We start from the raw sequence: 22,284 nt of genomic DNA, 5'->3' as shown, positions 1-22,284 counted from the left end.
CCATTTTACRAAGAGTTAAAGAACTGCACATAGACACTTTGAAAATATTCTACACAAGAAACAATTCCTYGCTGAATAACTGTCAAGAAAAAAAGGCTGCACTTATCATAATAATATCCTCCGGCCACTTTGATGTATTATTACAGCAAGGGCATTCATATAATTATTCTTTGACACTGCTACTGTGGTAATCTCTAATTATGGTTCATCAGGTACTGTATAAGCGTACTGTGAGTGAGAGCTGCCTCATATACATAAATGTAAAAGTCTAAATCTAAATTTAGATCTAAATTCTAAAAAGTTTAAATCTAAATTTAAGAGAATGAGGCAATCTGAAAAAAAATGTAAATCCAGTAAATGCATCTTCATATCTGGAGCTAGGTGAAGCTAGGTGATAAACTGAATTGTTAATGACGTAATTGCATTTCTGTGACTTTCAAACTAGCAGTGCTCCAATTAAASGAAAGAGGAAATTATTTTTATGAAATTTAAAATGACTTCCTTGCGAACGCAACTGCTTTTAACAAAAAATATWAAAAAAAATAGAAATATAGTCACAATCTTCTGCTAAATTTACAGAATGATATGATTATGTTTCCATCCCATAAAGGCTTCCAAGATCTTAGAAATGTTTCACTCCCCAAAATCTGAAAATCCAAAAGAAAGATCATTTATGATTGCCACACTGATTTTCTTTTTAATTTGGTAATCTTCCCTAGGACATTTATTCACACTAGCTAATCTTCCAAAGTAGCCTGGAATTCAACACCACTACACTTTTCAACAGTAATTTTATTGGAAAATTCCCAGCAAAGGAACAAGTCCTTCCACTATGCTGGATCACTAAGTTCCTCTTCTGAAAGATTATTTCTTGCTSAAATACAGATGAAAGAGAAGACTAGTCAGATGGCATGTCTTGTGCTTTTATAGAAAATGCATAAAAATATTGGTCAATATGCTCACTGTTAACACACTCTGATGAGTTGCAAAGTTGCATTCATGACAATTTTGTTAATTGTTTTAGTAGTAAAGACCTCTGTTCATAGGAGTTGGATTCGAACAAATAACTACTGTGAAACTGCCAAATCATGGTCAGCAGTAATGGTCTTTAACAGCTGTTTGACTACAATAGGAAAAATTGACAGTGTCTTCAGACTACCTCCAGAAAATAATGTCACAYATACTAGACTATCCTATAGCAATGTTTGAAAAGCACATGGCAGGAAAAACACTTGTTCAGAGCTCCTGATGTTGTCATCTACTGCTGCATTTAAATATTTTTGCTGCACTAGTTCTAAACGGCAAAAGCAGTTTGAGCCCAGCCATAAAGCTATAGGACAGATGATGAGYTATTTTTTTCTGTGTTAACTGGAGAGCCTTCTTCTATGCGAGTTTGTCTTTCTTCGTTCAGATACATATACCGAACTACAATAGAAGCAAGATGCAAATAGCACTTGCCCTACTTCTCTGATGACCTATACCCTATTAGTCTATCAGAGAAACTTCGAACAACAAACATTTAAAATACAGACTCATAAGGAACTCTTTCCTCTTATTTACACAACAGAAGAATACTTCTCACTTTCCTCCCCCATCAGACTAAATACACTTAAAGTCTCAAACATCTGTTATTGATTTCTACAGCTATGGCTGGTTCTAGGCTCTGGTATGATTTTAAAGGTTAGGAAAAAAAAAAAAAGAAAAAAAGAACTAGGGTGACAGGAGATATATTGCTACTCATAAGCATGAATGACCTAAGTGACATGAATGTTACAGGTGATATATTTATTTTAATAAGCTAGAAGCATTTAGAGTTGAAAATACGTAGTTGTCAAAGTCAAAGAACACAACAGTTCTTTCCAGTACAGGACCTGTAAAAACAATACCAGCCACAAAAATCCCTGGTAAATATTTGGTTACATGGTACATTTCTAATTTCTATCCAGACAGAAAGATCCAAGATCCCATTTTATACTTACCTATTTTTGCAAGAGAGGCAAGGAGTATCCAAAGAGTAACTTCACAAGGAATTTGCACGTAAGCATAATCAAATGTGAAAACATGCAGCCTTGCATCTTGTGAAGAGTCAACAACATCCTCATGGTCAGATTCATAGTCAGGCAAGAAACTGCTGCCCAGATGGGTCTCATCTGAATAAAGAGCAGCAGAATGGCATACCAGCATCAACAGCGACAGCACCTGGTTCAAGAGCCTTGCACACAGGAGCACACGAGAGCCCATGACCGGGACTGTGACCTTCCTCTGTTAGCGATGTGACATACAGCAGGTGCATGAAAGCATGCAACRCTCACACCTCTCGATTCGCACTACTCATATTCCCAGCTGCTTCTTCATCAGGGACGCTTCACTTGCCTGATAGAACCCATTTTTGAAGTCGTAACCTGCCTGTGCTCTTCCCTGTGTTACAGCCAGACCTGGAAATCCAATGAACGCAGCGATTCCGCAAGGCTCCTCAGACTCAGACCAGCTCTTGTCACAGCCTCTCCCTGTCATGGAATAAGGCCGTTTCTAACTATACTTTTCCCATTCACTCAGTTTTCCCTCCCCTGTCTAATACAGCTAAACAGCAATGTGCAGCACCCAGGTAGCAAGTGCAGCCCAAGCACAGGGCACCAGACGGGAGAGGCAGTGGCACCGGGATCGGGCAGAAGAGCCTGCCCTGYGCCTTGCCCTCCCGTTGTCCCTGCCGCCTGCCTCCCCAGCACCRCTGGCAACTGAGGTGCCACAGTTGGCACCGCTCACAGGCACTTTCTCACCTGTTAAAAAAAAATAGCTGGTGTGTAAATAAATGCACTCCCTAGGGCTTGCTGGAGGGACATCTGGCGGAGGACCGTGCAAATTACAACCTCCTTTAGCCCTAAAACATGTTATTTCTCTTAAAGGCATGTGTTTAATTTAGTCACACTTTTTAGAAAAAAAAAAAAACATATATATATAAAAAGAGAAATATCTGTGTCAGATCATATGCAACAAAATGAAAGTCAGATACCTCTTGCATTTGACATTTGTTTTACCCATGACAACCACTTATCCTTCTTCAACAAGATATTTACCAAGTTACAAAATGTATTTTTAGAGAGGCTGTCACTTCCCTTCCTCCAGAAAAAAAACAAACAAACAAAAAAAAAAAAAAGAAAAAAGGTAAGTGTGAGAATAACAGAGTGTGCAAATGTAGTAGGGTAGATTAGACATTGTTAAAGGCCATATTGCCCACACCAGAAATGAGTAAATTTAATTTACAGACAGTTACTCTTTTTACAAACCACTGGTCTGGTTGTGCTAGAAAACAATGCTGAATCTCTTAGGGTCAGCTTATACCTACATTAGCAAGCAGTCTCCTCCTCTCCTGCTCTCAACCGCTTTGGCCTACCGACCTGCAGTAGCTTCCCAGAACTTTGTTCCTAAATTCTTCTACAGGAGGGAGGAGTTTATTTTTAGAGTTTAGATCCATGCCACTGCACTGTATAGGAAAATTAAAACATGAGTTTACTCTAAAGTTCCATTTATTAATCTTTTTTCTATAAAATTACATAAAAATATATCTCCCAGCAGAAATATACTGCAAAGAGCAAACCATTTACATKTATCAATGTCAGAACAAAATAAGATAATAAATAATAATAATAGTGACAAAATAATAATTTATGAAATRTAACTCACATTTACAGTTGCTGTACAGTGCCACTCATTTCTACTGTAGGCACTGCCATATTACAGTTTATCTCACTAGTTTGGAGAACGCTATTGCTGACCGAAGTGACAGTCCTTAGTAGTAACCTGATGTAAGAAAGGTTTTTCACAATCATGTCACCGTTCCTGAGCTTGCTGTCATCTATCTATRAGCTTTCTGCTATTGATAAACCAGGCTAAGCACCTTTGGAAAAAGCCCTTGAGGCTGTAATTCCCAAACATCTTAGTAGTTTTCACTGGCATGTGATATCGCATATATTTCCAGAACTTTTTTTCTGGAGATGCAGAAATAGAAGACTTCCAGGTAATGACTGGTAAAATCCGTAAAGCCTTCTTCACTACTGGAGGTAAAGTCTCTGGCTCTTGGAAAGCCTGGAATTTTACTAAAAGTAGTTTGATTTTCCTGTCTTCTAGTGCACAGTTTACTGCTGCCTGCAGTTCAAAGATGCTTGGTCCACTGACGTAGGCAGGACTCAGAATAATTATTGCTCGTCTGCTTTGCCTAATGGCTGTTACGACGTCATCTGTGTACGCTGGAAAAGAAGTAGCCATCATTGGTTGGACATTGGACTGTTTATCAAACCAGTTCCTTTAATAACAGCTAAAAACAAAGAAATATGCATTTAGAGCAATCACATAAGCTCTACTGTATTTGCTGTCAGAGATACCACTGCCAATTTTACGCAGCCTGGAGACCACAACTTGCAGCACAAGAGTTGAAGGACACAGCTCAAACCACAACACACTTAGTTGCTGCTCAGATAGGGTCTCAAGGGACACTTGGATGAGTCTCCCTCCAGCCCAACCAAAAGTACCAATTATTGCATGGAGGATTGACTGAAGTCAATCAGAAAGTAACTACTGAAGCACCTAAGGATCTTCCATTCAGGAAATGGAGTCTATCTGCAAAGAATTTACAGGACAAAAATCTTTATCTCACCCTCGTATCTCCCCAGGAAACATGCTGAAATATACATGTGCCTCAGGTGCAGCAGCCAGGTATAAAAATAAAAACATGAGAATTATGCCAAAACACACCATTTGCAAATCTTTTGCATAAGATTTTTGGAAAGTGAAAACCATTTTCAAAGAACATTGAATATTTTTTTACCACTCATGAGTTCTTACCACCTCCTGGAAGAATATCTCTTTCAAGAAGGCATAACTTGTATCCGTATTTGTTTTCAAGAATGTCTGGAAGGAGTTCCAGGGCAAATTCTTCCTCACTAATTAAAGTGGACTCACTTTCAGAACAGTCTAGTTTTGCATAGGACACAAATGCATCAAATTCTTTGCCATCTAAAATAAATAAGTAAATAATTAACATAGTATTCCTTAATAAATACATCTGAACCTTACAGCTTTCTTTTTAACTAATAATTTCTATTTATGTCTTGTACATTTGTGTTTTATTTAACAGTGCAACAGATTAATTGGATATTTTCACCTGTTCATGAAGCACAGCCATTTAGTTACCCAGGGCTACCTCTTATTCCCCACTGTCTTGAAAATGCTGTGGATATATATTATCAAAGTAAATGGAGAGGCTGTAGACAACTATGCATACTGCAAAGAAAGTTTCAGTTAGGCATTTTTATGCATTTTCACAAATATGTGCCAGTTCTCACTAGTGGAAGATCTGTCCCCTTCCATCTAAATTCTATCTTATATTTAGTGATTCTTAATCTTTTTTTTTTCTCACTCACATAAACTCTAATTCCAAAAATACTCATTAGTGCACAACCTACTTTGGAAAGGCGGTGAATTTTATTATACTAGTTTGTAAACTAGATGTGTGCTGCTTTCTGTTATGTTCCCAATCAGAGAGACTGGTGTAAGTAGCAAAGCTTAGATCTGATCCAAACAACAGCCCAAAAAGTGAGTGCTGACCAGTTCCAGAATTTTGATTCAGTCCCTTTAGAAAAAGTCTGCTAAATGCAGATGCCAAATACATTTATGGCTTTTCTCAACTTTGAAACTCCCTTATTCTGCTGTCCTTCCTTGGTCCATTCTCAGCTACAGGTCAAAAGAAAACTTCATTTATTGGCCAAGTAAAATTTGAACCACATTTAAGGAGGAAGAAGTAAAGAGATTTCTGGAAAATGATACACTGGACTGAGTCCTCTCACCCATATGTCGGTGTCTAGTGTATTTGACATGCCATAAGGTTGATGGGGTTGCCAAGTATGACACAAGAATTATTAGAAACGTTAAATGAGAATAACAGGACACTCTTAGGCACCCAGATGACATCAGACACCTACAGTGGAATTGTTCCATAAGTCAGGAGACTCAGCAGAATCCAGATTGCAATTCAACTGTCAGCATAGGGTCCTGCTGAAGGATCCTAGAGCAGGATATGCTGAAAAGCTCTCTAATAACTTGACTAGTGTTGACTAATAAGTCTCTAGTATTGACTAGGCCGCCACAGAACGGGAACTGATACACCTACCTAACACGTAGTCACCTCCAGCACAGAGACACCTAAATGATGTCTCAGTGCTAAATTTGTAATTTCTATGCCAAGATAACACACCAGAGCCATCAGCTTCCAACCAGACGTAGAAGAGTCAATATGCATTCCAGAATATGTGGGAAATACAAAAGGAAAACTAACTGCATGCACAGCCTACATTGAAAAACTACGTACAGAACTACACGTAGCAGAAATCATGTCAACAGAATGAGATCTAGGTGTGAAAACACAGTTTCAAGCCTGAGGATGTGATTAGATAATACAAGTCAACACTGTGCCACACATTTGCAGCACTTCCTTGCACTGGTTTTGGAGCTTTTGTGATAACAGATGCAATTGAGTCATCTTGCTAGCTACTCATTTTCTTGCCAACTACTTTCTCTAGCAAGCTGATCTAGCATAGGCCCAGCCCAAGACAGGGAATCACCAAGAGCAGGCACACTGGATTGGTGTTGGAGCTAGAGATGGTGCAGAGAGTCATGAGACTGATTTGGCTGTACTGTCCAAATACGCATTGAACTGAAGCTCCTTCAAAATAAGATTGTAAATCCTTTGAACAAGTCAGATGTTCCTCATTTTGCCCACAGAGGTCAGTGCAGTCTTATTAAACAATCACCACTACTAAACATATGACTACTTTCCTTTATAACATTATTGTTACACTAGAAAATAAATACAAAAAATACATTCACTGCAAGCATTATGAATTTTGCTTCCAGAATTGCACAGGATGACAGTTCTACCCTGAGGAACTTATGGTACAAACACATAAAATCCACAAAGAGTTGGCAAGGATGATATCTGCATCCAGCAAAGTGAATGCATCAGTCACCTATAAATGCTAGAGGCACAGATTTTGCACTGTTTCTTTCACTTTGTGGATGAAAGCAAGATCATTTGCAGGCATATCAGAACTGATTAAGGGATAAAGCATAAGCTTACTGCTGTCTTCAACTACCTAATGGAGTACAGACATGGAAACAGATTTCTCAGAGCTGCACTGAAACGGCAGAATAAGCAACAAGTAGCAACAAGAGAAATTCTTTTAAGATATTAGTGGGAAAGTGCCCACTATGAGGTTAAACGCTGGAACAGGTTTACTAGGGAGGTTTTGAATTCTTTATCATCAAAACTATGCAAAACATGACTAAAAGAGTTCATGAGCAGGCTCTGCTTTGAGCTGGGTATTGGATCAGAGGATCCAACCTGTGTGACCATAATTTTCTGATTCCAGACTTAGGGATGGGAAAGAAGAAAAGATGGAAAGGAAAAAACAGAAAATAACAAGTTGTAACTGATGCTCAGTTGCTCTGTGATCAAGCTGTTCCAGACCTCTCACGCATCATATGACTTGATATGTATGCACATGAGGTGAGAGAGGGATAGTCCTGCTGTGGGAAGCACAAATTTTAATGAATATGCTTCAAGCAGATAACTTGCCAGATTGGCACAGCTGTTCTGACTGCACTAGGAGCCCATACTACAAATGGTAACTCATGCATCTGGTACATGGGAGTGGGACAGAGGGTGGCACTTCTATCTGCAGAAACATATGTAAGATGCAGTTAGCTGCGATGGGCCCAACAGTGTCTTGAGTTTCTGTATATAAATCTGTCTCTGCCTTACTGACATACAGGGGTAAGTGCCAAGGGGACTTTCCAGAGGTTTTTGCATCAATTTGCTACCAAACAGAGGGGAAATTCTGAGTGATTTCCCAAATCACTTTTGCCAGCTGCTATGAGGCTCATAAAATACTTTCCAAAAGGGCAGTTAATTGTCTCATTGTGCATATATTTATAGACACATAGATAGAGTTATTTCACACTTAATGAAGTATACTTCACATAAATGAAGTATACATATGGAAACACACATTCAGCCACAGAGACATATACATCTCATGCTGCAACAAGATTCAACAATTAAAGAAAAAAATCTTAAGGCACATCATACTAAATTTTTTATACCCATGTAAGAAAATTAGATAATAAGTTCTTTGAAGTAGGGACTGTCATTTCTACTATATTTTTACACAGCTTGCTACCCTGAAGGTCCATGTTCGTTGGACAGTATGGCAGGCTACATTACCCCAGAGATAGGAAATAACAGAACAGAAGGTGATGACTCTGCTGTAAACACCACAATGAACAATATAGTTTTTAGAAGGGAAAGATGAATATTGCCTAAATGCAATTGGTTGGTGCTCTATGTCATCTTATTTCTCAGCTTTGCTTACTCTTCTGAGAAATTATTTGGCTAAAACTGAAAAACGCATTAGATTTTGTACTTCACTTGATTCTGCAAGAACATTTGACTCAAGTCTTCAGGTTTTGTTTTTATGACAATGCAGTTAAAATACTGGAATTTCTCTATTGTTCTCTATAAAAGGACTGCCACAATTCAACACCCTATTCTGATCTTCTGTGGGTAAATTAGGGATCTTGTAAAGACTAATTGTGACATTTCGGTTGGTGTTTATATATTTCTTCCMACCTGCCCAGAGATTTTGCCATCTAAATCCACTGAAATACCTTGCTAGCTTTAACAGCTTTTGTATCCTCTCAAAGAGGGCAGGGTTACTATGAACATTAAATTAGGTATTAACATACACTAGATTAAAGCACAAGGCAAAAACCAGTAGAGAGAACTGGAGAAAAGTAACATTATACCACATTGCTTACCTTCTATACTTTCGTTCTGTACTAGGTAACTTCGGTATATCAGCACTATTTCAATCCAGTATTGGTAAACAAAGGCAATGCACACAACAAATGCAAATAGAGCTGAAATGGCACTGCATAGCACATATAAGAGAAACACTGTGGAAAGAAAAGAGTCTGTCATAACTCTGAGTTTCCAAAGTAATGGAAATTCAGAAAGTCAGCCAACTGTCTTCAGTCTTGCTCTGCTGGCAAAATTCAGGGAAGTCTGGAATTCATTTAGTGGCAAATCTCAATATAATGTTGCAGTCTGTCACCAAGAATAACATTTGAATGGCATCTACTTGATCGGATGAAAAGCCATTCTGTGATGGAAGGCACRGAGAAAATCAAAACTTCTACGGTACACTCAACATTGGTTGACAAGAAAAAGATGCCTTCAGTTTACTATCACACACAATACATAGCTGCAGACTTCCTGTTCTGCCCCACTCATGAATCTCCACAATGAAGTATGGTTAGAAGTGAGAGAGCAATTTAATTTCCACACTAACTGAGTTTTCAGTCTTTGCTTGAAGGGTTGCCGTATGTGTATTAGTTTTGGTAGCTTCTCAGAAACATGCAAACTATCAACTGGAGATAAAACCAGAAATGTTCTATAAAAATCAAGGAATATATTGCTTTCCACAAACATTTTGTTTCAATTTGCTAGATTCTCTCCTCTTCTTGCTTATTCTCCACTGCTCACTTGGGCTACTTGCCATCAGCAGCCTCTCTGTCAGGCTATTCTGCGTAATCACCAGAATCATGTGTCTTTCTAGATATTTAACAAATTAAATGTGCCCAATCCAATGTTAAGAAACTTCTTCAGGAGACTGAAAAGCCAATGACCATATCCATGGGAAATGAATCTGTAATGGTGAGTAAAACAAAATGTGTTTTTATAGCCAGAAAACCCTCCACCTAGTTTTACCTCCTTGTTTCCTTTTTAGCCTGATCACAGCTGTAGAGTTCCCCACAGCATTCTGAGCAAAGCACGTGAAGTTGCTTCTGAGGTCCCTCTCAGTAACTTCTTTCAGTTTAGCAATGTGATGAAGTATGGTGCCCTTTAAACCATTTAGATGAATACTAAAGAGAAAAAAATACATATTTTCAATATACTTTTACTGCTTGTTCACACATTCTGCTAATGTTTTAGATAGAAAAAAACAGTGAACTTATAACTTTTTAACATTCAACTTTACATTTTAACATAGATGTGATATTCTGATCCAGAACTTCTACTGTTTTTACATAGTAAGAAAGTACTAACATCAAAGGTCAAAAGATTAAAAGGTTGATTCTCACTTGATCAACTCAGCAAAATATTTAAGCACTTACCTCACTTTATGGGCACCTTAAGACTATTTGTGTTTGGGKTTTTTTTAAGATTTAAAAGATGCCCCAGATAAAATGCATGGGGGAAACTTTGAAAAGGAGCCCTAAGAGAGGACTACCTGGACAAGAAGACTGTGAAAGCACAGTCTCTTTAATAGGAATAGAAAGCCTGAGGACAGGATAGACAAAGATTTCTGACTTTTAGCTTTCCTCTTTGAAAGACAGTATTTGACTAGTCCTGAAAGCGCCTCCTGTCACACTACTGCAGGCCACGATGGGCCAGTGACAGCCCTTTGTTAACTCGGTAGCACAAGAGTTGCAGGTATGTGTACAGGGAGTAAATCTAGGGATTCAACCTGTGATTAAGATCTGTTGGGAATGTTAGGCCCATGTAGGTGTTGGAAAAATAAACACACAAAAAGTGTACACACTTACAAAACTAAAAAAAATGGTTAAAAGAAAATTASAAAGCTAAACATTCAAAAGTTAGGAAAATCCAGAAGTTAGTTTTTGAACTTGAAAACTGAATCATATGTGTGCATGTGTGTGTGTGTGTGAGTATGTGTGAGAGAGAGACAGACAGACAGATCATCTCGCCTCACTCATAGCTTCCATTAAAAACTTAATTTTAGCAGTGTCAGGAGAGCTTTTGCTTTCCCAAACACGCAGAAGAAGTTTATCATAAAGATGGCTCAGAGTTGTATAGTGTAGGCTCCTTTCTTTGTAGACCCACCACTTTGGTCCCTTCCAACCTTGGCCATTCTGTGATTCTGTGATTTCCTGTCCAAGTTGGACACTGTATAAATGAATAAGGAAAATACAGAATCAAAAGGAGACATAGCGACAATTTTCACTGTTGCAAAGTCACAGGAAATCTTTCCCCAACAAGTCATTTCTCTGAGGGGTCTGCTTAATTCCTATCAGGGATGACTTCTTGAAAAATCCTAAAAATCACTGCGATAAGTCTGACTCAATATCCTCAGTAAACACATACACAACTCAGTAAATACACCTCAACTTTTGAGACTTTAGAGACACCCAGACGTGTTTCCAGGTGCGAAAGAATTTGTTCGTAGTATTGTTTTATTGGATCTGCTTTACTCCCTACTCATAGATAATTTTCTAAGACAGCTAGTGTGTATTATTCACGAGGAGGAATAAAGAGAGCATGTGGAAACAGCTGATACCAGCACAGGGAGTCAAGTACCATCCATACTGGCACATCCAGTGAGCTAGAGCTTTGCTTTAGGAGGAAGAGATTAGGTTAGAAAGTACATTCAAATTCTTGACTTCAATAGCCATATTGTGCCCTTAAGATATTTATCTTTATGCAAAGGACATGTAMCTCTCACCTGCCCTGGGACATATATGTTAACATGGTGAATGTTGACAAAATGTGTGTGGTTAGAGCCTTCTGAGTTTCAGTGAAATATTATATTAAGCGAAGCTGTTGTGGAAGGACTTTTGCAACTGCTAACAGTGTAAAYAGATTACCAGGTTTATTTTATTACCTTGTTTCTTGTTCCAGTTTCTCATTGGTATTTTCTTTGTTGTCTCTTTTCCATGTTACATTCTGCAGAGAATCTCTTTCAAATCCAAACTGTACAACACATTTCAATTCAAGTGGTTGTCCTGGAACAAATTAACACAGGAAAACGATGCACAGAGATCACTAGAATGTTTTTTCCTTTGATAGCCTGGAATCTGTATAGTATATGATGCTTTATTTAATATGCTCTAAGATACATACCAAATAAAACCTCTACATTTTATATAAAATCTTCATATTCCAGGAGAGCAAAACCAAATTATTTTATCAAAATCAATCAAAATCTCTCATGATCTCTCATGGTCTAACAATATCCCTTTCAAATATTTCTTTTTGCTTTTAGGTAAGGAATCAAAACTTACCAAGCTCTGCTTCAAGGATCATCACAGCATTGGGATACAAGAAGTTTGGTGGGTGGATAGTGTTTTTTGCTGCAATTAATTTCAATAATATTAATGATCAAAACCGAAGACTAGAGAAAATATCTGATAGGTTTCCATTTTTTCAAATATTAGATAGAATTTAGATGCCTAAGACCAAGAGGATGATTTTCACATGTTACATAGATGTCTGTGAGTTCACAGACATGGGAGTTTTTACTACAAAATTTAGTTGCTGAGTAACTTATACACAACAGACTGAATAACTTAAAGACCTGCTACTGCAGCTACACTGAGGCTGTGTTATCTTAGCTGAGCTGAACAGCTTACAATCTATCTTGCCCTTACAGTTATTGAGGATTCTCAAGTAAGGTATCCCAATACAAAAAACACTGAAGAACCTAATTCGCATATCAGCTCCCTGCCAAGCCTAGTTCCATGCTTAGTAAACATAAATACAGCATAGCAATCCTCATCTACATGTTAAGTACACCACACAAGTACTTGCATTAAAATAACTATGCTTTTTCAAGTGAAGGGCACAGAAAAGGTCAACTCCAGTTTGCACAATATGGTTTTACAATGTAGTTTGTGWTCTAAGAGTTAACCATGCTGCAGGGATAATGGTCTGAGGGGGCTAAATCTCCCAGCTCTGATATTCTGAGAAAGACCTATGCTGCAGGAAGTGGTGCCACACTTCATTTCTTTCTAAGCCAAGCCACAAAACAGRAATGTATGCAAAATTCAGAGTGTAGAGGTACCCATCACTTTTCAGTTCTTTTCCTCAGCCATGGTGTGAACTGAGGGACAAGAACTGAGAGGTGCAGTGTTTTAGCTCAGTTTTGGTCAGATCAGAATAAAAGCAGAGACATTTCATGCAGATTAAGAAAATAATGAAGAGATACACCTAGAAACAAGATGAGATAGCACCTGACATTGTAATTAGGCACATGGACCTCTGAAAGGGTGTTGGGATGTGTTTTCCAGCTCCCATCCTAATGTATTCTTCCCAACACATTTTAATATAAAATGTATTAAACACTCTAGAGCCAGAACCAGCTACCTCAGAGGAGTGCTCTCACCATTAGATCATAGAACCACTTTRCCTTAATTGTTGCCTTTCTCTCACTGTATAAAGCTTCTCCTTTTTGCAGAGCAGCCCACTTTCCAGAAGGCTGGGAATAAGTCCTGCRTTGTTAAAGAGCCCACACCTTAAAGGGTCTATGAAGACTGTACTCAAATAGCCCTCAAAATAAGAGGAGTACCCAGAGAGGAAAGCATGTCACTTTTGAAGAAAAGTCTCAACAGTGAGAGAAATAGTGTAGGAAAGAATAGAAAAAACATATTTTTTCACTAAAGATATTTACTCTGAACTTTATTACTCACCAATAACTTCTACTTTAACCATGGTTCGCACTGTCCATTCAGTACTGTTGTCAACTAGAGTGTAATCACACACATACATTCCAGCATCCTTGTCATARGTTGGAATCATGAAGATTTCATTATGGTTATATTTTAGCCTTGACCTCAGTTTTTGAAATATTACTTTACGGCCATTCTAATAATAAGAAAAGAAATAACAAGGATTAGTTGTCGCTTTTCTTTTGTGATATTAATTCATTATCTTTTAAGAAATTCCAATGGGACTGCCATGGTGGTAGGGATAAATCAAGCTCTCCTCACCAATACTACAAAAAAAGCTTTATTAGGATTCTGAGGACATTTGTCAGTTGTATTAAACCATTGGGTTTAGTTCTATCAGAATATCACTGTCTTTTAACATATTTTTTTAGCATTCATATCTGCAGGGAGAAACTGTAAAACCATGAAGTTCCAGAACCAAAGACTAAAGAAAAGGATTGCTTCTTTGATTAATGATGGATTAGGTGGCAGGGTGGGTTTTTTGGTCTGGTTTCTGTTTTGTTTTATTTATTTATTTTTTTTTTCGAATAAGCTGAGAAGAGCTGGGCCTCTTTAGCATAAAGAAGAGAAGGCTGAAAGGGAATCTTATCCATGTGTATAAATACCTTAAAGGAGGGTGTCAAGACAACTGCATGAGAATATTTTCAGTGGTACCCAGAGAGAGGACAAGAAGCAATGGGCACAAASTGAAGCACAGGTMGTTACGTCTAAGTTTGAGGAAAAAGATCTTAACTGTGAAGGCGACATAGCATTGGACTAGGCTGCCAGTCTAGGCTTGTGGAGTCTCCTTCTCTGGATATACTATGTAGCTTTAAGCTATGATACTACGTAGTAAAATGCACAATTGAGGAACTTGCAGTCGTTTTCATTTGCTAATATTATGCAGGTTCACATGGTATAGTGCAATTCTAACAAACAGAATAAAGGATAAATTTTAGCTTGCAAGTATTTTAATAGCCATGTGAAAAAGAGTGAGTAGGTACATTTCACTGATACATTTTTTCATTTGAAATCTTGCAGAAAAATAGTGGAAAAAAMCCCAAACACATTAGAAATTTATTTTTAAAATAATTCTTTTTCTAACAAAGTTGCTTGTTTGATTCATTTGATATTTTCAGAATTTAAAGTTTAAATTTCAAACATGCGCTGATTTTGTAAATAACCTATTACAAGTAATTGAGGAGAAAGTAGTTCCAGCCTTTTACTTCATATAATGATTTGGTTTGCATGAATTGTTGTTTTCTAAAAAWGAATTAAAAAAAATCAAAATCAAGTGAACTTCCGTGACATCAAAAAGCCTTAACTTTCTTCAGAACTGTTACAGAGATTACATATAGCCACATAAACTACATTTTTTGGTTGTAAAACATTTTTGGTTGTAAAACTCAATCTGCATTGTCTTTTAAAGACAATCAGAGATCTATGACATCTGAACAAGAATTAGGCCTAAAGCCTGCACTGACTTTTCCTGAAGGCTTAAGACAGCAAACCTTACCTTGTACCATTTTACATCTGGATTTTTTAAAGGGTTGTAACATTTTGTCCCCGGGCAAACTATTGAATTCCCAGTGCCAGCAAGAAGATGCAGTGTATTTGTGCCATAATCTGTACAGTTTGCCTCACTCTTTGTTTGAACCTCCAGAATCATTTTGAGACATGGGTTTTTTTCCCTGTGTGTTGCAGGAAAAATAAAAAAGTTATACAATGAATATACAAAATAAAAAAGTATAATTGCCAATCATTAATTATTATGATTAATTATTCTTGTATAGAAATGCTAGCATTTGTCCCACTACATACCGTATCATGCAGATATAGATTCCAGAAGCACTAGCCCTTATTGGATTAAACCAGAGCGCATTCCCTTTGAGAATGGGATTAAAGCTGTTCTCAGTAATAGCTTGCAGTGGCTCTTTATCTTTCTGRTGCCAGAACCATTTGGCCTGGTGTTGTTTTAGAAGTGACTGGTTAAAAATGTGAGTAGCATCTTTATCCGGTAAAGCACAAGGTAAAACAAATTCCTCATTACTAATTGCACGATACCGTATTTGAGGTTTTACATGGGAACAACCTGAAAAGTGGGACAACAAAACATTAGAAACAAAATATCAGGAAACAAAACCTCAGTAAAAAATAGGAATTGTGCAAAAATACAATTTTTACAATTTTCATGCTAAATATTTTGTTATATGATCTTAGGTTGGCCTAATATAAAGTTGATTTTCGTAACTACTGAAATGCAAAGTTCTTAATGTTTTTTCAAAGGTTTTCAAAGGTTTGTATGCCTCTTTCAAAAGCCCAATGTGAAAATAGCTTAAGATTTTTRACAAATCTGGGATTTTCAAATGGATGCTAACCTGCTAAACCTCATTTCTAAGGTGAGGTTCTTCTTCTTTGAGAAGAACAGATGTAGCTATTGCAGTTCTCTTCATATTAATAAAGAAGGTACTGACATAAATGTGAAAAAAAATGAAGAAGCAGAGTCTACCTGTCCCTCTCCCTATTCAAGCTAACAGTGAAAAGCATTTCATCATTCTCTCATTGCTTTCAAATCTTTCCCCTCTCTACAAAAATTAAATACACTTTGGGATGCTGAAAGCTTTGATGTCCCATCCTAAGCATAGTTTCTCTAAAAGCTGACTGACCTTGCTGCTCTGACCAGTCAGGATGTGGTAACCCCATMGTTGGATCCGAGTCTGAAAGGGGAACCATGGCAGGATTTCATTTCAGCAGAAAAGGGCATGAATTGTTCAGTTCATCATTTGCCCACCCAGGAGACTCTGGGCAGTTTCAGTTTCACTCTGCACACTTAGCTTCACCAAGCACCTCCACACAGACTATGTGAGCAGAAGACTTTGATATCATCCTCAGCCTGCCTTTCTTCTCTCACACRCTTAGACCAACTGCTTGAGACTTCAGGGAGGCTCAGAAATTCTCCTTCACTTTTACCCTTTCTGTTCCATTTCCATTTCAAAGCAACATGAAAGCATCACAAAAGCACCTCTTACCTGACAAATTAATCTCTCTAACTTCTGTCCCACCAACAAATAATACTARGATCCAACAAAACATAAGCATGATTTTCTTTATCAATTTTGGTCGATATTCAGAGACTTTTTCTTTAGGAATCATCTTGCTTGCTGTAAAATGGGAAAACAGACATTTGTTGCAAATAATAATCCACCATATACAGGACAGGTAAGTTATTGTGTATTTCGTAATGTAGCTCTATAAACATCAGCAGAGCTTRTTTCCTATATATTGTGTGCTTTAAAATGGGGATATGCAATGCTCTTTCTATTCATATTGTTTCACACAGATGTAGGATAGATAACATCCAAGACCATGCTACAACCTCTTTAAATGCATCTGTCATGGAGTTGCTCACAGGTGATATGTACAGCAATGAAGAGTTTTAGATCTGTAGTGAAATTGCAGATTTCTCAGGAGCTCTTGGTCAGAGAAATCCTTCCTTTAAGTTAGGTGACAATATAACTGACAAGAGCATCATCCTGTAGCTAGACACAAGCATTACCAGTAGACTGAGGAAGGCGTAACTGGAGTAAGGGCTCCATTGCTAAGTAGTTTTGAGCGGTGTCCTGCAGCCTTTTCAGCTACAGGACCAGAGCAGAGGGGCAGGCTGCCTAGCATGTATCAAGGATGGGCATGGCTTGATTTGGGCATTTAGCAACACATCCAATGCCTGCCACTGATACATGTGGACTGCCCCATTCAGTGAGAAAACTCACCATGCTGTGCCCATGCATGCATTGTGCAACCAAGATCGTGAGGAGCTTTTTTCTTTGCTCATGGGGTCACAGGGTGACTCTGCACTTGCACAGCTGCCAGAGAGGCACCACATCAGCTCAAGGGGAAAAAAAAAAAAAAAAARGKYMAAGCAAGGGTTAGTCCCTAAGCAGTTGGCACCTCATGCAAATCAGATAGGACTCATAARGAGCAGGCAGCAACAAAGTACCCGCTGTGCCCTTAGCTAGGGACAGAACACCCTAGTCAAGAAAACACCCACTCGGCACTTTTTCAGGCAGCTCTTTTGCAGAGATAGGAGCACTTTAGTCACCGTTCAGTTCAACGCGTCTCTATTCCTCGCAAGTGAGTGGAAYGAGCTATTTATACACTCAGAGGTCACACAGAGTAGGCTGTCTGTTTTACCCCTCGAAATCAGCTGTTGCCCATTGGCATCTCCCCACACAAATTTTACATCTGAAAAGAGAATAAGTTTCCTACTAGCACTGAGCAAAGAGCTTGCTAAACTTTAGAAAGTCTGTCTTACCCACTGGAAAACGATTAGAGGATCTCGATCAAAATGATTAGTGGATCCTGATTTGTTTGAATTTGAATTTAAGGCAAATATAAAGGCACCTCTCAAGGCATACAAAAACAGTGCTACATCTCCGAGACTATCATAGCATTTAAAATAAAAGATGGTATTTTGGTTTATGTCACCCATCAGCCAGCGTGGCATAGGCACACAGGTACTCGTAGCAAGCAGAAGCCATCTTGAGTTAAAGATGTGGTATCTTGGGTCACTGAATAATCTAAAGCATCACTGTTGTCAATAGGGGAAAGCTTCATCTGCTCATCTATCCTCCCAGCTCCCTTGTCCCTTTAAGCTAAACTAAAGGTTTAGCCCTTSACCCATGACAGTTCTTGTGATCTTTAACAACCCAAATCAATTCAACTTGTGAATTAGTAAGAAAAAAAAATAATTAAAGAATGCCTGACCTGACACAAGATAAGCAGTGGTAGTATTTGTAGCTGGGAGCGGAAGAGGAGAGACAAAGCAAGAGAGCAGGACTTCTGCAGGCAGGTAGCAGCGAACTCTTTAGATCAGCTCTCCTGAAACCACCACATRACATCAAACTGTGTTGTCTTTGTCTCCATATTTGATTTAAGCCRGGAATAGAAAGTGTGAATGTGATCTTCACGTTTCAAGCAACATTTTAATTTTCAATTTTGAAGCTGCTTTGCAATGTTTTCACTTTCACAGGGTTTCAAATGCCATACAGATGTACACCACCTGCACAACATGTAGAGATGAAATCAACCCCCTTCTAGCCCCATTCCAGACATTTTCCTCTTCATTCCAAAGCTTCCACCTACCATGGGCCAGGATAGAATAAAATAATCTAAAATCTAGCACTGCACAAGGGGAGAGGAATCAACATGTCTGTAAAACTTYGAGGTCTACCAAAACCAGCTGTATTCTGTGAAAAGAAAAGCCAATATTCTGCAAAGCATGTCCCAGCAAGAAAGTGGAGTGATCTTCCACAAAGACCTCTTTATTTAATGTATCTGGGCCTGAGAGAGAGTTTGTTTCTTTAAGGTACACTTAAAATACACCTGAACACTTTTAATCTAGTGTAGATCTAAGAGTGCCGTAAAAAGATTCTGAATCGGAATGCCACCAATGTATAATCAGTGCAGCTCCCTGGTTTATTGCCACATTAACAACATGGCATTGTTAGTCTTCTGAAGTCTTCGAGTTCAGCATGAATGGAGAGGAAGTGGGAAAGGGAGAGGTAACTAATGAATTTAATAGCTTTGGTTRGCAATCTGGCTTACTTTCTGTTGCATTTTGCTAACCAATGTTTTGGCTACCTGGTAAAGCTTTGAGTAGATGGCATTGAAAATGTCTGATTTTTAGAGTGATTAAGAATATAATATGTGAGAAGTATTTGAGAAGTTTCATCTTTTAATTGTGCCTGACAGGAAGAGAAATTCTCAGATAACAAAAGCAGATAGTAATTACCAAAGGAGAGGGGGAATTGAAACAGGATAGCCTTCGGATAGTACACTGCACTGCAAATGCACTCAAGGTAATGCAAACTCTGACTTTGTCCATATATGCCAGGAGACAAAAGTGTTCAACTCTGGACAACATATAACCAAGAGGAAAGTTAGATTTATCTTCTGYCATGTATATGCCATATTATTAATCCATAATCCAGAGATTTAGGATACAATTTCAGAGGAAAGTAATTTATGGTAAAACCATGTTTTTTTACATGTTTTATAATAGTAATTTCCTTTGTACTTAGTTTTCTGTGGTTAAAAAAAAAAAAGAATAAAAATAGTATTACTTTGCCTATGTTTCAGCTTTGAAAGGATTCTCACAAGATAACAACAAATCTCTACTTCCAACCTGTTTCAAGTATTTGCATAAAATCTGAGCAAAGTAAATCAGAATCAATTTATCGGGAGTGAAACCAAGTTTCATGATAGCCTTGAAGTTTACTAGAGAGTGGCATGCCATAGCCTATTATACTGATTCTGCTGAGACTCACTTCAGTCTCAGAACTATCAATTTCTATGATTTGCATGGGATTTACATCATTTGAAGAGCAAACATAATCTGAATATAAGAGGATTATTAATAGTCACCCAAGAGAAAAAATAAAAAAGCTCTGTCATATGCAAAGCAAAAGAATGAAGCTGTTTATTATAATGCATAACTGTCTTGTTTGCCTAAGCAATTAAAATCAATATATTTTAAAACACATATTCAAAGAAAATAAAAATAACTCAGATATGGCTAACATTTTAAGTATAAAGCTTTTACTAAAAAAAAAAAAAAAAATTATCTGAAAAATCTTACCTGCACCTCCTACACTATACGATAAGACTGTGGTTAGTTCTAGCTGAGCACTGTGTTCAGCCTGTTTCCTTTACAGGAATTTCCTCTACCTCATCATGCCTTCCTTTCTCAGTTTAGTTGCATGAGGTTCTAAGTTTCAGGGTAGTTTTCTTATAAAAAAGAACAGAGGAAGAGGAAAGAAGTGTACCTCCAGTAAAAGATTAACGCATTCTATTTTTTAAGATCTTTTATTCACATTCTGTCCAAAAATGTATTGAGCTTTTTAGTTTGTTTCTTTTAAGAATGTGAAGGGCAAAGGACTATTTCTTCTTTGCCTAAAAGCTGCTACTGAAAAACTCAAAATGAAGCATGTAATATCTGAAATCTCCAAGACAGCCATGTATCTGCCTAATACAGAATAATATTCATTACAATAGGCAATTCTCTTCATCCTTAGTCTGCTCTTTGGCACCTGGCAAACTGGCAGCACCAGAGGATTATGCCACACCGTTGCTTTCCATCCTCACCATCGGTGTCGAGTCTTGTTGCTGCATCTTTGACAGAAACAGAATAGTGAAGATGCCTTGTCTATCAGATAGACATGACTTGCCTATCAGACCTGCAATCCTTTCAACATAAAAGCATCAGAATTGCTCTAAGTTCAGATCCTGGTCCTCACCACTTCAGTAGTGGTTATATGAATATACAGACCTATCTGAAAAGCATCAGATTTATCTGAAAAACAGTTAACTTGTTTCTTCTTTTCATACACAAAGCCTACTTTGTTTACTGCTAATTGAGTCAATTATCTATTCTATTCAATGTCTGTGAAAAAAAGCTAAAACAAAAAAGCTAAAAAAAATTTTGCTACGTAACAGGTGATCACAATCTACACACATACATACACATTCTTCTAGGCAGTGGCCAGTATTAACACTTGTTTTTATTGGGTCTTCTGGGGATACTGGATGCATTCACAACTACGTATCTTATTTCCTACTGTGTCTTTAGCTCTAAGCTCTTTCCAGAATAGGACCATTTGACAACAAAGTTGGTCTGTACTAAAATCTGTACTATTTCATCCACTGTTTTGTAATTTATATCTTCTTAGGTTTCCCTACTAAAAATGAAATATTCTAAATGTGTCTTTCCTGACTGGAGAAAAGCACTTTCCTTTCTTCTTCCCTTGAAAGAATTATGGAGTCCAATGCAGATGAAGTCAAGCCCACACCACCTTCAAGTCACAGATCAGACTATTAGAAAAAGAATATTTTTTTTTCTCAAAGACATATCTTAGATACGTAAAACACACATCAGGTAAATACTAAACATAATACTCTCCAGGCAATATGTTTACTAAAAGAAAAAATTAAGCAGGGCACTCCAACTCTATCAGTGTTGACTCCAGAAAAGATCCTTGCCTACAAGTACTACAGAACCACCAGTCACACGATATTTTGCAAGTCAGGCTGTCACAAGTCTGACTGCTCTGCCGTACTGATTACCATAGCGGATAAAAATCCTATCAAATAGTTCCAGATATTTTACTGAGCCTCTGTCCCAGGTCAACTTCTTTTCTTTTGCAAAAGTAACATATATAGTGACAAAGCGGTCTCACTCACATTTACTTCTCAAACTCATGCTTTTCCTTTATCTCTAGAGCAGATTTACAGAAAGAGAATAAAGTAATGCCCTAGATTTCCCTATTTCCTTTCCTACACCTCACATGCATACATATTTTKCATACTTTAAAAAATAGCCACAGAAATTAGACACGATATTTGGGAGTACTCCCTCAAAAGTGCTTTCCCTCCCCTCTGGAAAGGCCAGTGAGGGGGTCCATGTCCTACCTTATGCAGGTCGCTTTTGTTCAAGCACTTAGCAAGCCGAAAAGCAGAGAAAATACACTATCTCAGTGTGTACACTGTGTAGTCTTGTATTACTTAGAGTCTGGGGAGAGATTATATTTCTCTGGTATTCTGATACCATCCTAGCTTCACACATTTACACATCATGTCTTCCTCTGCCCAGCTAGGGTTAACACTGAGTGGGTAAGAAGTTTTCCACTCTGCTTATTTTCTAAACCAAGGCAGTGGTGTTGGTTTTGCCCT

The 22,284-nt window shown here is 37.8% G+C and overlaps 2 protein-coding genes across 2 annotated transcripts in view; both read right to left on the bottom strand.

Annotated features, from left to right (window-relative positions):
• SLC9A4 (solute carrier family 9 member A4) overlaps positions 1–2,211 on the bottom strand; it is a 30,154-nt gene extending 27,943 nt beyond the window's left edge. Inside the window, exon 1 of the mRNA XM_026041888.1 lies at positions 1,980–2,211. Within this exon, the coding sequence (XP_025897673.1) occupies positions 1,980–2,184 (205 nt within the window). The 5' untranslated portion in view covers positions 2,185–2,211. The remainder of the gene's footprint in view (positions 1–1,979) is intronic.
• A 1,638-nt stretch (positions 2,212–3,849) lies between these two features.
• IL18RAP (interleukin 18 receptor accessory protein) lies at positions 3,850–16,290 on the bottom strand. Its single transcript, XM_026041884.1, has 9 exons — positions 16,224–16,290; positions 15,379–15,649; positions 15,074–15,248; positions 13,540–13,714; positions 12,136–12,204; positions 11,736–11,856; positions 9,821–9,975; positions 4,840–5,010; positions 3,850–4,244 (listed from the first exon to the last, which is right to left on the bottom strand). Exons 1-9 carry the CDS (start codon positions 16,288–16,290, stop codon positions 3,850–3,852), a joined length of 1,599 nt encoding a protein of 532 aa, XP_025897669.1.
• Between the last annotated feature and the right edge of the window lie 5,994 nt (positions 16,291–22,284).

This window comes from Nothoprocta perdicaria, unplaced genomic scaffold, assembly GCF_003342845.1.
Source record: "Nothoprocta perdicaria isolate Ctin4 unplaced genomic scaffold, notPer1 scaffold_299, whole genome shotgun sequence".
Taxonomy (NCBI): domain Eukaryota; kingdom Metazoa; phylum Chordata; class Aves; order Tinamiformes; family Tinamidae; genus Nothoprocta; species Nothoprocta perdicaria.
The sequence above is the reverse complement of the archived record's forward strand: the minus strand, read 5'-3'. Positions and strand labels throughout refer to the sequence as shown.